Here is a 17,437-nt window from a genome sequence, read left to right as displayed (position 1 = left end):
CTATTCTGCTATTGCAATTATCAAAGGTACAAGCTAAAAAGAAAAAAAGTTACGATATTTTTCCTAACACATTTAAAAAAACTCATTAATCAAGAATAAATAATATTATAATATATTAATATACATTGTTTGTTTTAATTTACATTTTGATTTTTGAGATTAAGAACTCAATGTGCGCATTTTAGATTCCGAGCAGAGCGAAGTAGGTATGTACCTATTGATTTTACAATGATGTGTGATTTTTTTTTCTGTTTCCTAACTTTTTTCTTGTATAAATAGTTGAAGTAGAACTATAAATTGAACATAACCATCTTTTCTGAGGTTAAAATGTAATATTCTTTGTTGTTATCAAAAGCATCATGAAAAACAGCAAAAAAATTAAAGAAAAACTGGGATTTTTTCGCAAAACCAGTTTTTAACAAAATTGATTTAGTTACACCAAAAAAACTAATAACATTGATTAAATTAAATTTTCATCGTATGAAACGAACGTACGACTCTTAAAAATGCCCAGTAGGTATAAACAGCATGATTTCCAAACTATTCAATACCTTGGTATTTAAATATATTTATAGGTATCACATATTTTTATACAGAGCAATAATATTTAACAATTTTGAACAAAAATTGAGTGAATATCTAGAGTTTTCTAAAAACTTAAAAAGTATATGGGATTTATATGGAATTCCTCACATACGAAAATAATAAAAATAATCCGTATGTACAATGCATACGATTACTTTCCGTATAATATTACAAAATACCAATTTATATTATTCACTTGAATAATTGAAAACGGACGGATTCAACATAATATGAATTCCATCTGTATGGCGTTCAAAATAGGGATCCAGATAATCATTATATAATTGTCTATATTATATTATGTTAAAAATTTAAAATTATTTTCACTTGTTTTAAGCTACCTATTTATAGACATTTAATATTTAAAATTTTTTAGTTTTGTTTATATAAATGTCGATAAAAAATGTTTGGCTGAGTCAAAAATCTTAAAAATTGAATTTGAGGGTTCCTCAAATATTTTTATAATAACAGTTAAACATATTAAAGATACACGGACATTGTTTTTTTTATAAGCTTTTTTATATAATTTTGGAATCAAATGTAAAAATTCTTTATCCTTTTACAACATTTATTTCATAAACATTTTAATTTAAAATGTTGACAAAATTCGTCAACATTTCAACAATTTGCAAGTTATTTCGTAGTTACAAATTTATAAAATGTTCAGTTGTTATAGGTAAGGATCGAAAATTTATAACAAGGTATCACATAAGTAGTTCATACGTCCAAAAATTATAAAAAAACATAAAAAAGTTTTATTTTATTGGTATATTATATTCAAATTTTGACGAAATTTGATATTTAAACAAAGAATAACGATCTTAATCATTTTGTTCGTTTTGTCTTAGAGAAATTTATGTAGAAACCTGTAAGTATTATATAAGAAATCTTAGGTTTAAAACAAAAACTTTTAAGAATTTCTTATTCAAAATAATTTTCGTCATTTTTATGTATTTTACCAAATGTTAAAAATGCTTATAAAAATAATTGTGATTTTTACTGTCCTTAAAAGTGATGAGAGACACAAAAAAAAATTTTAATTAAAAATTAAAAACACAAATCAATCGCTCCACTTGGAATCTAAAATGATTTTGTAGTTAAAAACTTAAGGTCCACGTGATTAGGTTATTCAGTAACCAACAAATATACAAAATATAGAAACAGTTCTTTTGGATTCTGGGCGGAGTGATGAATGTATAGTTGGTAATGAATATGGTTGGCATATTTACTAATTTTTCGACACTTCTCAGTTCTCATTAGTGTTAATTTATTATTTAACCAATTTCATCCTATAGTTAGTAAATAGTATCATAGCTGACACTGATACAGCAGACATGTTGAAGGCATGGGGTCTTGAATATTATATTGATTTATTTGAAGGTAAGTATTATTATTTATTATAGATAATATTTTTCAAAAATGGTAGATACATTATAACCTTTAAACGTCACTGCGCTTGTGTTATGTTATTAAACTGCTTGCTTATTTAAGCCACATACCTACTGCTATAGGTAAAACAATATATTGTTTTACCTAAATTATTCATCAACACAATGAAATTAGTGCACTTATAGAAACTGAATTAAATATTTAGAAATATGCTGCTTAAAATCTAACAAAAAATGTAAAAATCAAAAACTGATTATCAACATTAAATTATTATTTATTTATGGTTTTATTTTTAAATTTTAAGTCAACGTGTATTTTTTTCAAGAGCTTATCTTAACCGTAAGTCTTCAAAAACGTTTTTAATAATCGTTTTTTTTTTATATATAATATATTATTAAAAAAAGAAAATAGATACCTACAACTGCATTAAATTCACAATCCTCATTAAGTATAATATTTATTTTACTAGTAATTTTTCAACTTTACTTTTCTGATAATTTGCTCTTATATAGAACATGGAATAGATATTTCTTGCCTTGTTTGATAACCGAAGAGATAATTAAAGAATTAATTCTTAAATTGGAGATGGAGCAAAATTGCAGTAAAACCTTGCTAAGTGGAGAAATGTTATAAGTATTACATCTAACAATGGGCCATTTTTGGTAAGAATGAATTCATATTGTGTAAAGTTAATATATATGTATAAGTAACTATATACTTGATTAGGAATTAGGATACATGAACAACGCAATACATTTGATTCTAAAACGGTTTATTAAATTTAAAATTATTATAATTGGTAGGTATATTTAAATATTACAATATTGTTAGGTATAGGTACCTAATATATTATAATATATTTAATCAAATATATATATTTTTTTAATAGCATGTTAGTATTAGTTAATGTACTTTAACCATGTGCAAAAGACAAGAACTAGTTTTTTACGCCAATAATGCCACTGCCGCGCTTATCACCTCACCATACTATACAATTTGTCAAATCTGTATCATACAGAATGATAAATAAAATAAAAATGTTATGTAATAATGCCTAGTAGCTATTGTTGCTTATTATATAAATTTAATACACCATTTAACTACTGCATCTCACTTATTTTTGGCTTACTGTTTTCATAAATATTTAATTGTGTATACTTTTTATTATTATTTATTTATAAAGGAATTAACTGGGATTGATATTGATTATCATTCAACATTATCTCACCAGGAAGAAACCATAGCACAGACTGAATCAACAAACTGCATTGATTTGAATAGTGATTTACCTATCTACATTAGGAACATTGTCGACAACCGAATCATCATCATCTTCTACATCAGCATCGTCATCACCATTGCCCTATACTTCGAATTGTAATTCTGAATCAGTAATTTATAGTTTTAGAATGTAGAAGTATGCTAGGAATGTGTAATTTATTACTATTTATTTTTATTTCATAGTTATTATATTATATTATAGGTACATAATATGAATTATACGTATATGTATAATATCTTCAAATATATTAAACTCAAAACTATCACATTCAATTTCTTTGTGATATTAACAAAACATATTTTATTTTATTTTATTTTAGATAGTGAAGAATCATCTTCATTGGCAGCATTATTGGTATTACCGTTTTTGTTTTCTCCAGTTAGTTCAAAAAGAAAAAAAGGGAGTACAGTTTGTTGGAGACCATCAAAAATTGAGATGCGAGATGGCTTTATTCTTCATATTAGTTCTTAAGCTGAGTTACAAGAAGCAATAACCAGAAGGGAGGAGAAATATGTCAAACTCGGTCTTACATTACAACCAATGGTAATTGTAGTGGGTCCTAAAATTAATGAAATAAATCAATACTTTGTAACTGTAGATGGTACTTTTTACGAGTTACACTCTGTAGTATCTGCTGTAGATTGTTGTTTTAAAGTAATACATGCTCTAAATGCAGAATATCTAACTGATTGTAAGTTTTATTTATAAAACAATTGAGTAATTATTATTTTGCAAATAATTACACATAGATAATTTGAATAGATAATTTGATAAGATAATTTGAATGTCAGTTAATTAAACTCTGTAAAACAAGGATACCTAAATAGTATACTGTATTTTTGCAAAATTACAATTTTACTTACCATAATATTTTTAATGATATTTGACATTTTTAAGGAATATGATTATATGAATATATACAAATATGAACTTATATGAACAAATTTAATAATCATATATTATGTATAATGTATGTTTCTGTTTATTTATTAAAAATAAATTCATTTTTTAAGAAACTGTTTTTATTATTTGTTGTTTGATACCTAAATTTTTGATTGTTAGGTATATTGTATAACGTAGATGCAACTAATTAATTAATTGTTGTAATCATATACAAGGATATTAGTTGCTAAAAAGTGATCAGTAATTGCTATAGAATTTTACGGTTATATTTACAAAAAAAACATTGTTATATCAAAAGCATAAGATTGTAGTGCTCATACATGCATTATAATATTTTTGTTGTTACTATCTAGATTACTGTAATAATAACGAATATTGTTACGTAGTTACAATGAAATGATTTGTAATCGGTAAAGAACTGTTCGTTAGTATGGACAAAACGCATTATTGTACCGACATAATGTTCTATCAAACTACAACAGGTTAATTAGGTTATAGGAACCAAATACATATAATAAAACAGAACTAGTAGCATATACATTATACATATAGTTTTGTGGTCACGAGTGCAATCTAAAAATTCAGTTGAGCCAATCCTATGTTGACTGCTACTATATTATTTTTCCGTGTTTGAAGAATTTTTACAAAATTTGATATTCACCCGATTTGTCATGACTAGAGCGCGGATTTTTATGCACTTAAAAGTATCGAAATATGCAGAAATAAATATAAATATAAATTAAATATTGAATTCAAAATTAATACCATCCATTTTACAGTGACCCACTTGTAACCTACTGTACAACAGAACGACATCCACTTACCCACCTTTTTTTTATAGTTATTCTATGTTCAAATTTGGACGAAATTAGATAGGTATTTATACGTAAAAGAACGATTTTAGTTTTGTGTTATATTTTAAAAATATTATTCATTAGTGCTTAAAACTTCTAAAGTATATTATTATATACAAATATGATAATAAACAAATAATAATAATTAAACTTAACTAGATACATAATATAAAATATCCTAGGCTGACAAACCGCTCGGAATAGTTTTTTGTATGCAATGATATTATATCTTTGAATTCAAATTTAACACCATCCATTACAGACTACAGTCATCCACTTGTAAGTTACTGTACAGAAACACCCACTCACCCGCTTTTTCTTATTTAAAGCTTATAAATCTTCTTTTTTAAAGTTTATTTTTATTATTTTAGAACTTCCAATATTAAGCTAAAAATGGTAGTTGTGTCATCGTACCCCAGAAAAAAAAATTACAGTACCCACCTATTTTAGCAATTTAGTATATTATTATGCACAGTGCCACAGCCAGTCAATAGCTGGTACTACATATTTTATTTTGGTCTCAAATTGGAAATACAAATGGAGTAGGAGGAATCCATGGTTACACAAGAATCAACTTAACAATTGGCTAAATTTTTCCAAATTTATAAATAATACTTCAAGAATGTGGGAATTCTAAGTGTATTAAATTTAGTATTTTATAAATAATTTCAGTTAAATATTTTAGTTTAGCACACCCGTTAAGTTGTTAGTGTTATATAATTTATAATCGATGGGCTTGGTAAACATAATTTGTGTTTTGTGAGAGACGTCCGAAAACGTTATCTGCCTATACAATACTATGACCAAATACGAGTAACAGATACTTTTATATATAAACAGCTGCTACCAGTGGCTTTCTGTTGCAATTTGCTGGATCCAAACAGTTTATTAAATTGAAATTAATACAAAAAAATATGCCATTTCACCAAAAAAATTTAATTCGATGACTTTGGACTAATGTCTTGGGTTTTGGCAATTTTTTCCACCTACACAGTCTTTTTCACTCAGCATCGATTTTGACACAAATCAGAGACGAAGTGGGATGTGTTAAACATAAATATTTCTAGAAATACATTTTGATTTTTAACGACACAGGCACACAGCGTACCTATAATAATAATAATATTAATAATAATAATTAGGTACTATTAGGTGGTAACTTGTCAAAATTATAATGCTGCAGCCATAGGCGTGCGCAGACATTTGTGGCAGGGTGGGCCAAGTCAATAAAAACTAAGAAACCTGAACTCCGATGGAAGAAATAATTAAAATGTTACATACTTTAATTTGCTTACTCATAATCACCCACTATTTAAGGCACAAATCATTTATATTATGATAAAAAACAGAAACATATTTTTTAAAAATTAAATAAGAAATATTTTAATTGCCAACAGTTTTAAATTTTAAATAAATATAATTTTGCAATCTGTAATGGTAATATGTTATCAATTTTATTTTTAAAGACATTTAATTAATTATTATTTATTATCATTGAGTATCAATTTTTCACCTACCTATGTTTAATGTTTTATGATTTAAAAAATCAAAAATCGTGATGTTTAGATCATGCACTACAAATTTCGGTACGTCCCGCAGGGTGAGCCACGGCCCACCTGGCCCCCCCCTGTGCGCACGCTTATGGCTGCAGCAGTGTTTGATTAGTATTGACATTGACCTCTGGAAACAAATACAATAATTTAATGCAGATAGGTATTGTTTGCATACCAAACGTACTTGTTCGTGCGGCTTAAACAAACAAATATTTTTTTCTCATAATTCAAATAAGATAACACAATTTACGATCTGGATTAATGGCTATAATATTTATGTACTTATTACCTCTACTCATGCACTTATATAATATTATCTTGGTGTTAAATGACAAACGTCGTACGTATCTTACATACTATCTCGACCATTTCAAATGTTTAATCGATTTGATTTCTGTCATTTTATATTTTCTAGCACAACATTATCAGACCTCCACAGGGAGTGACATTCCACGTCCCTACAGTTTATTTCAGCAATCTCAATCATGGACGACCACAAAGGATTTGTAAATATCAACCTAAACGTTTGTATACACAATTTTTTAACTTTATTAATTTATTTATTATTCCAAATGCTGTAATTTAATTTTTTATCAATAAAACGTTAACATATTTGTAATGACTATAATGTATTTTCCATACTATTCAAATCAAAATTGTAATAGGGAGTTTTTCGTTAGATTGCTTTACTTTATAACAACATACATTTTTCAGTACGAAAATTAATCATTTAAAAATTCATACTTTTTAGATCGCCCACAAATTATTTTAACATTTTAACATTATTTTATTTACCAATTTCATCAATAACTTCATCAGTTTGAAAATATAAATTCGATGAATTGATGATTCTACAAGGCCATTAATTATCTTCTAAAACAAGTTACAAGTAAACCTATACAACATAGAATTATATTTTTAAATAAAACATAAAGTAAATAGTGACCCCCAACACAGGTAAGAAAAAAGTTTAAATCAAATTAAATTAACTAAAAACTTGTTTTGAACAATCAATTTTCAATAAATAATAATTATAGTTCATAATTTCCCATACAAGTATTTAAGCATACTATAATGTCATCGATTGCCTAAAATTATAGTTATTTTTATTTTTAGTCGAACGAGTTCATATCGTCTCAGTCCATTGACCACACAAAAAATACGAATGCTAAAAACACCGAAGGATTGTCAATAACATACGGCATTGACGATAATCCACCATGGTATTTATGTATCTTCATGGCTCTGCAAGTATGTTAAAAATATTTGCTTACCTATCGTACATTATCTATAATCGGATTTAAAATAAAAAAAGTGGACACCGCTCTGTTGTATAGTAATTAGTAAGTGTCTAGAGAGGTCGCTGTAACGGATGACACATTGTGTTAAATTTGAATTAAATTATATAAATTATTGTACACGAAAAATGATTCTGAGCGAAGACCGTCTGTTAATTATCAAGCCTATATTACTAAGTATATTTACCAACATAATTTCAAATGTCATTGTGTGTACCTATGCATTGATACATCATACAATATAATAATATACTTTAAAAGTATCGAAGTATTCATGAATAATACTATTATTTTACCTACAAAAAACTTACTAAAATAAACATTCTCAGTTTAAATATGTAATTTTATCCAAATATGAACTTATAATATCTATAAAAAGACACTGTGTAACACAGTAAAAATATACTTGCCTCTGATAATTCTTTAGTTTGCCACGCCACTGACTGTGTTAGTACATTTTTAGATTATTCGTTAACAATATGAACTGAATACTTATTAAACAGCTTCTAGGATTATATTAATACCTTTGATATATTAATTAATATGGGTACAATTAAAATAATAATATTGTTTGCCATGTTATGTTATTATCGAACAAACATCGACAGCACGTCCTGTGACAGATTTTAGTATTACTCGATATATAATTTAAAATTCTTTTTGTAGCATTACCTTACGATGATTGGTGCTATTGTATCGATCCCATTTATCCTAACACCAGCACTATGCATGAAGGAAGATGATCCTGCTCGAGGCCATATTATATCAACTATGATATTCGTAACGGCTATAGTGACGTTTATACAAGTTACATTTGGTTGCAGGTATGTATATGTAAATATGTTTTTATAACTAGCTTGTAATATCCGATCCAGCCAAGGTTCGTTTAACAAAAATAAAACTCTTTAATGTCTTTTAAGAATCATGTTGGTTTTGTTATGTTGGTAACAATGATAACTTGGTGTTTTTTTTTTATGACTAAAACTACAAAGTTGAAAAATGTGTCAATATTGACCGCATTGTCATATTGTATTTAGCTTCATTTTTCGATCCTCTATTAACAGATGTAATGACTTTTTCAAGAGCTAGATTTAAAATTTGATTGAAATAGCATCTCCCTACTTCAGCCAATATTAACTTCAAATTGCAAAGATGACAACGCTCTTTGAATTTGGACTTTGCAGAATATCGCAATCGCAAACCTTAATCGTTCCTATTAATTTTTCCAGGAATAACGATATTCATCAAAGAGGGCCTTGACGCCATTAATATAGGTACATAATAATAATTAATAACGATTAAGTTTAATCAGTATTTGATATTAATACCACCATATAACTAGTTAATCACATTCAATTTTATCGACCAATTAGGTACATTTTATTTATCGTTTTGAAACAATAGTTGTGCTTTAATTACATATAATATTGATTATTACGATTCCGTAAGTCTCACAGTAAAGATAATAAAGGTATCGTAGTATTTTTTATAATCCATTCGTACCTATGCTTGAATAATATTATTTTAATAATTTAATCATTAATCAGTTTTTAGTTTATGTGAAACTACAATATTATGTAGGACCGTCTATCTATAACTTATTAAGCTAATCATATTTGATTTTTATTAAGTTAATGTTGCCAGACGTCGCGCCTCCCGGTTTTGATTATAGCGTCCCGTTGTCCCAATAAATTGTTTAGGGATGGAATATTTATCAAGAATCAAACTTCAATAATTAAATATGTTAACAATTTGTCTTTTTCTAAACATGTCTAGTTAAAAATCAATATTGTTTTGTAATATAATAAAAAAATCAAGTTGATTTTTTGATTGACTGACAAAATCAATTTTTAAATTATTTTTTGGCTTGGTGACGACAATTATTAATGAATAATAAAATTATGTTCGTTATTTTCCTTTTTCTCCCTGTTACATTTTTGTAATCATTTATCGCTTGTTGATAATTTTTTCCGTTACTCAAAGCAATTTGTAACGTTGAGTTGGTTTTTGCGCATACAAACGCATGGCGTAGTGATGACCATATGAGATAACCTATTCTAGTTACGTAAAAATAGTGTGCTAAAACGAGTTGACCGTGGTTCGATTTTTCCTTAAAAATTATACAAAAATGTTTATCCCCGTTGAAGTGAAAAAAAAATACCTATGGCAACCCAAGGTTAATTACCTATCCCAGTCTACTACGGTTACCTAATAATTAATAAACGTTATTAGTTTTATAGATTTAAAACTCATAAATAAATTTTTAAAAAGGTGGATAAGTGGCACCACTCCTGTACAGTAGGTGTCGAGCATGGCGTTGTAATAGACATGTTATATTTGAATTCAATAGTAAATCATTACATACCAAAAATGATTCTGAGCGAAGACGTTGCACACATTCTAGAATACTTGTCAAAAAATAATTCAATTTAATAATTAAAAAAAAAAATACTAACAACCAAATATTTATCATTGCTATAAATAGCTTAAAAAGAATCAAAATATTTTGAAACTGTTGCAAAGTATGAAAAATGATAATATAAATACCTATGTTGTGAAAATGTCAAGTGTCTATGACTATTCATTTTTGAATCACAAAATAATATCAATAATCGATTAATAGGAATTCGATAATTTACCGGTGAATATATCCAATATCGTGAGAATTTTAAATTTATACGCTCATAAATAATGAATGGTACTTTCAGGTGAATTAATAGTAAAAAAAAAAAATCACACATAATTGTAAAAGCAATAGGTAGATTCCATCGGTATTCTCAGAATCTAAAAAAATTTAAAATTAATTATCTACAACCCATTATTATTTCTATTTAACAACAACAGAAGCTTATTTCTAACAGGCTTCCGATCGTACAAGGAGGAACGATTTCATTTCTCGTACCGACGTTGGCAATTTTAAAACTACCACAATGGAGGTGTCCCTCTAGGGAAAGCATCATCGAAATGACATCTTATGATCAAGAAGAACTTTGGAAAGTGCGTATGAGAGAACTTTCAGGTGCAATAGCCGTATCGGCTTTGTTTCAGGTTTTTCTTGGATATTCCGGTGAGTGTTAACATTGTACATCATAATTTATAAACTATACTTCAAAGACGACCAGTAGTTTTTTGGGTCTGAACATATATGATATAATTATTGGGCCTAATTATTGAGTCCCAAATTACAAGATTCAATACCTACAAAATCGGAATTTTGAGTCTGGGTAATTTTGTTATCCCTGCAGGTAAACTGAATCCCAGATACAATATCTTCTAAATGTTGATTAAATAAATAATATTGGAAAATCCATCCTTTTTACTTTAATCATTTTGAACTAGTTTCCTTACCAACAACTAAATTTATCTATGCATGTATACAAGACTGGGGCAAGTTAATGATTTTTTTTTTTAACTCAGTTAAGTTAATATGCACCAATAACAAAAATTTAAAAGTTAATACACATTTTTTTTAAACTTTTTATCTATTTTTTTTACGCATACTTTATTTTTATACAAACCCTGAAAACCAAAACTAATTTTTGGACTATGACTATAGAACAAATGTTTATACTTTACACAGTATATTAGTATATTTCATTGAAGTTTTCATTTCTAAAAAAAAGAACAGTAGTTACATATACATAATAAGTAATAAATACCTAAAAATAATGAATTAATATTATTTAATCAAGCCTTGCAAACATATACTATTTGTGTATGTGCGTTTGAAATAGAGTATTACCGTGTTTAATAAATAATCACTAAATATTTTATTAAATAGATAATAGGTATTACATACTTAGTAAAATACTGAAATATTAAAATCAGTTTAGTTGTTTATATTTATATAATTTAATAATCATATATTATAATTAATTATATTAGTATAATATAATATTAATTCTATACAGTATTATAATTAACATATAATTTTAACAAAAAGATAATAAATAAGTTGAAATAGTTGGATAATATTTTATTATTTTAACATACACATTTTAATCATATAGATATAGTCAGACTATAAATTTAAACTTAAATAGGTACCGTCAATCGAAGTGACTTGAAACGATTTTGACATACTTCTTAGTATTATGAGCTTAAAAAAATAGCACTGGGCTACAAAAATTATATTTATTTCCGCATACGTCTAATGAATAGAATTTATAGTCATAAATATGAAAAACATATTATTTTTAATGGAGGTACAATTAAATTATATTAAATACCCTGATAGATATCCTGAAATATTTAAACAAAAACCAAATTGTTACATCTCACCTCGTAGTTCCAAGTCACCTCGATTGACGGTAGCATTATTCTTTATACTAAAAAATTTTTTTTCTTTATTTTGTTAAATCAAATTAAATTTTTACTTTTACATAACAATATATTTATAGTTGAAAAATAATTCATTCAAAATAATAATAAATATATACTAAAATATATAATAACAATTAAAACCGTTATTTAACTTCATTGAACTTTAAGAGGAGGGTCATTTCAAAATTTTTATCTGCTATCGATGCTCTCCTTTTCTCGAACAACTGTCCCCCAGCACTGAACAAGCGCTCTTCATGCGCAGATGATGGAACTGCAGTATGAAACTCTAAATATGGCTTTTTGAGAATTTGTGGTAAATCGTTAACATTTATTATATTATTATTTGTAAAATAATCATTTATGATAACTTCGCAAAGTTTTAACTGATTTTTTGATTCTTGAACAAAAGAATCTTCATTCGATCTTTTTTTGGTGCAAATATTGAACACATTTAAATGTTTGCGATGTAGAAGCTGGAAAATATAATATTTATTATTCATTAGTACCTAATATTTAAATGTCTTGTTAGCATATTTTATTTTAGTTTTAATTTTAGCTCTAAATGTATCTAGAATTTTTCCATGTGTTCTATTATAAAAATAGTTAAACAAAAATGAAAAATTATTATTTCTTTTTATAACTAGGTAAACAAACTTAAAATATAATTTCTCTATTCGTATAAATTCATATACACTTATTCAATTTAAGAACCTATAATTAATGATTATTTAACAATTAAATATTTTTATAATTTATAAATACTTAACGTACTTACTTTAATATGTGTTCATAAATTTGAGTTGGATGTTTGGAAACTATAAATCTTTTTATATTTTGGCTTGCATAAGATGCACTTGAAATAAACTTAAATAAATTTGGTCCATCATCTTTGCTTTATAATTTATTGTTCAATTCAATCGTTTAAGAATGGGTATCGTAATGTTATTTCCGTCATGACGAAAATCTTAATGCTAAAAGACATTAAATAATAATATACAATTCAAAATAATTAAACATCTATTTCCACTTCAATATTAGTTGTTCCTTACCTTATGCAAATGTCCTTATATTGATTTAAATTGTTGAATATGATGAGTAAGTATTTTTAATTAATATATTTTAATTATAAACGTGCATACGGTTTGTGTCATCCGTGTATTTCCAAAAGTTCACAACTGAATACTGATAAAATTTCAGTCCCACATCACACAAAATCGTAAAATCATAATATCCATGATTGGTTTTTGTTTATTTTTAGACTTGTCGGATCTATTTTTTCCCGAAATGACGCGTCGATAACAATAATATGCCCATATAGGTTTAGCCATAATACCATAAAGTTATTAAGGGACTATATTATGTCTATATTATTGTTGTTACTTGATATAATTAATTTAATAATATAAAACCTTTTATTATAAAATATTTTATGATACAATTTATAATATTTTCCTTTAGAATACAGTGATTGGAAAAATATAAAATTTTTAACTTTAAACAAATCTGAAATCACGGTAAATATTTTTGACATAAAAATGAAATAAATTTAAATAGTGAAATGTAAAAAATTAACTTAACTTATTCCGTAAAATGAAAATCAACTCGTTAATTTCACGTTAATTAAAAAAAAATTAACAAGTTAATAGTTAAGTTAATGAATATCCAAAAGTAACTAGTTAAGTTAAAAAGTTTAGATAAAATTAACTTTTTAACTCGTTAATGCCCAGTTTTGCATGTATATGACCCAGTGCACGAATCTATGTCTCAGGAGCCAGGGTAAAACAACCAATTGGAGGCCCCTTAAAACAATTTAAATTTATTTTATACAAGTTGACATATTAAATAACTAAAAAACACAACATTTAAGTATCTTAATTAATAAGTAAATTATGAAATTATATATTCACTCAATTCTCATAACTGTACCTCTTAGTTATGATGTATTAATGTATGCTTCTATGCTAGTATAATATAAGTTAAGAATAAATATCATTAATATGATAATGACTGTAATCTATATATTGTACTAAAATGAAAGGACACACATTATCATATGAAATGTTTAAAATATATCAAATATAAATAAACATTGAACATTATTATAATCTATATTCTTTAATCTTTATTATAAATGGTTTTTAATTTTTGAATTCTTAAATATATATTTTATTTCAATACATTTTTTTTCTACATTTGATATTATCAAAATTATTAATTATTTCTGATATATTTATATTTTTAGTAATTTCTCTTCCTATATTTAATATTGCAATATCACTTAGTCTAGTTTGACTTATTGAGTTTCTCAAATAGTTTTTTTTATTATTTTTATTAATGAAAATGAACGTTCTGCTTCTGCAATAGTTATGGGTATAGTTATAAATATGACACATGACCCATGTACCTACTTAAAACATTTTCTGGTAATATAGTGGATAAATGCCATATATCATTTTTATATCATGGCCAAGCTCTTTATAGTTTTAAGTTGATTTTTTTGTAAACTTGTTCTTAAACTTAATAATTGTCGTGTAAAATTTGTACTGATATCATCACTATACTTTAGTATGAAGTCATATATTATAATGCATTAACAACTCTTTTTTAAATTTTGATAAAACATTTTTTTTTTAAACTTATCAATTACAAACTATTTATTAACTATAGTATTAATAGTATGTAATACTAAGATAAGTAAAAAATATGATATATGTATATATTATATACTTGGTAGATCATAAATATTAAAAAACCATGTAGACCATAGTAGGGAAACGGCCAAATAGGGGAATACCAGTAATATAAAATAATCAGTACAGCTATAAATATATTATTTTTAATTTAAAATATAAAACATTACAATATACTTATGTACATCATATATCATTACAGTCTTGTAAAGTATTCGAATAAATGTATTCGAATACTATTTTAAATACTTTTTTTTTAAAGTATTCAAATACGTATTCTAAATAGGTACTTTTATTTGTATTTTTCATTCATTAAAAATATACTTTTTTCCGGTCCAGAAAAATAGTTTAGTCATGAACATCATGATTTTAATTTTATTCTTTCAACGAAATATAATATTGGCCCATGATATAATTATTTTTATAAACACCAACGTCTTGTATTCCGTATGGCCCGTATATCGGCTGTATCATATGTGGTCAAAATGTATAAACAACTTATGATTACGACGTATTTTTAATTATTAATTAATAAATTTTAATTACCAACCATTCAAAAACGGTCAAAAACTAGTTGTGAAAAAAAGTATTCGGATATGTATTCTGAATTCAAAATAAAAGTATTCTTTACAAGACATCATATGGTATATATATTGGCTATACGTGGCGTGTACGTATTTGACATTGTCTTTCTATATAACTATATCAAAAATACATAACTTTAATATTGGTATTACTGATAAATATATTTCTACTAAATAGAGTATAAACTGAAATAACAATAAATAATTGGTGATTGGAACAAAATATTTTTTTTCCTCAATATACTGGTTACCGTCCAGTGTGCAAAAACCAAACCTAATAACATCGCATAGATGTGGTATTGTGATCTGCGATGTTCATAGCTAATGCTTGGCGATGATCTAGAGATAGTAATAAGTCTGCTAATGCCAAGTTGAGCGATAGTGAATTTAATAATCACTGAGAAGTTATGCTTACTACATAGTACATATATTTACCATCATTATGTTAATTTTATGTGATATCAATAGGCTCTATTTAAGAAAAATTTCAGAGGCCAAGGCCTCTGAAATTACCGTTCGCCACGCCACTGAGAATAGCTAACTAATAGGTAATCTGTTGGTGATTATAGTGACCATGTTAGGTAACTTCTATGCGATGTTCAAAAGGTACCTCATAGAATTCTATAAGAAGTCACACTAAATGTGATTGTGAATATAGGATATATTTTAGGTACATGATTAATTCAAATTAAATAATGTAGTTATATAAAAAAAGTTTTCTTTATTTTAAAAATAATAATAATAATATTACATATCAATATATTTGTTACATAATAAAAGTTACAAATATTGTATTAACCAGCAGATTATGCCTTGATACTATTGTTACTGTTAATTTTGATTTAAATCTTTTTTGTATCTATAAAAAAAAAAAATCATGATATAATTAATAAGTAAGTTATTATTTTAATTTGTATGGTTATTTAATTATGACTTAATGTCATAACAATGACATTTCTACGAAGAAGCATTTATATTTAATTACAGTAATACTTATACATTTTCATTCAGATCCAGTAATTCAGAAATCAATTAAAAAGGTTAAATCAATTAAATCTGATTTAACTGGTATATTAAAAAAAGTAAAGCACATTAAAGTGGAAATTTTAAAATCAATTTCTTTAGTTTACGCTTAAATATGTGTTTCACAGATCCTATTTCATTAACATGATAAAATTATTTTTAGTAGGTATTATGTGTACATATAAAATATTTGTTAATATTTTAAGTTACATTTTCATAAAATATAAATCAATGATTATTAACCATGTCACATTATCACATTCTCTGCCAAACTTATAAATTTCAATTGAAGTAGTTTCATTATTGTTGTTTTTATAAAATATATTCATTTTTCAATTATTCGATTAACAGCTGCTTGTAATGGAAATTGAGAAATTTTAATTTGTTTTTTTATTGTTCCAAGATAATTTTCGTATCTAAAAGCACTAAAGTTGTCTAAGCAACCATGCATTTTTACATAGAATGAATGACAAATTAATGACTATGGACATTATAAGTAACACATCTTGCACCATAATGTACCTTAAATTCTTTAAAAAATTCAACAATTAAATTGTGAGCTATTAAAGTATTCAATAAACATAAATCAGGCGTAATTAAAATTTTTATAACACAATGTAACTTCATAAAATGTAAATAAAAGGCCTTTTTTAATATTTTTTTAATAGTTAATACTAAGGGGCCAGTAAATTGTAAGAAATTCCGAAATTATATGGTTTTCCAATGTTCAATATCATTTAATGACCTTCGTAATCTAAAAAACTCCTTTGGAAAATATTTTCTTAAATTTAACATTTCAGTATCTACTATATCTTCATATATAACTAAAGGAATTCTAACTTATTAATTTCCTCTCACCCAACATTTTAAGAGCCTTTTCATCACACCTAACAAACCAACGCATGTAGTCTAAAGGAACGGCTTCAATAATATTTATAGGAAGCGCTTAAATG

General features: G+C 25.7%; 2 protein-coding genes across 4 annotated transcripts in view; both read left to right on the top strand.

The window, feature by feature from the left end:
* Positions 1-3,727, top strand: part of LOC107885566 — a 7,351-nt gene extending 3,624 nt beyond the window's left edge. The window contains exons 2-3 of the mRNA XM_016809215.1: positions 3,158-3,254; positions 3,576-3,727. Of these exons, the coding sequence (XP_016664704.1) occupies positions 3,158-3,254; positions 3,576-3,727 (249 nt within the window). The remainder of the gene's footprint in view (positions 1-3,157; positions 3,255-3,575) is intronic.
* Positions 1-17,437, top strand: part of LOC100167380 (solute carrier family 23 member 2) — a gene marked incomplete at its 3' end in the record, with an annotated part of 25,653 nt that overhangs the window by 2,735 nt on the left and 5,481 nt on the right. For 2 of the 3 annotated variants that reach the window (XM_029486004.1, XM_001946013.5), the window contains 4 exon segments: positions 6,982-7,090; positions 7,683-7,817; positions 8,531-8,688; positions 10,726-10,931. In XM_029486004.1, coding sequence (XP_029341864.1) covers positions 7,052-7,090; positions 7,683-7,817; positions 8,531-8,688; positions 10,726-10,931 — 538 coding nt within the window. 3 annotated transcript variants of the gene reach the window in all.

This window comes from Acyrthosiphon pisum, chromosome X, assembly GCF_005508785.2.
Source record: "Acyrthosiphon pisum isolate AL4f chromosome X, pea_aphid_22Mar2018_4r6ur, whole genome shotgun sequence".
Lineage (NCBI taxonomy): Eukaryota > Metazoa > Arthropoda > Insecta > Hemiptera > Aphididae > Acyrthosiphon > Acyrthosiphon pisum.
The sequence above is the reverse complement of the archived record's forward strand: the minus strand, read 5'-3'. Positions and strand labels throughout refer to the sequence as shown.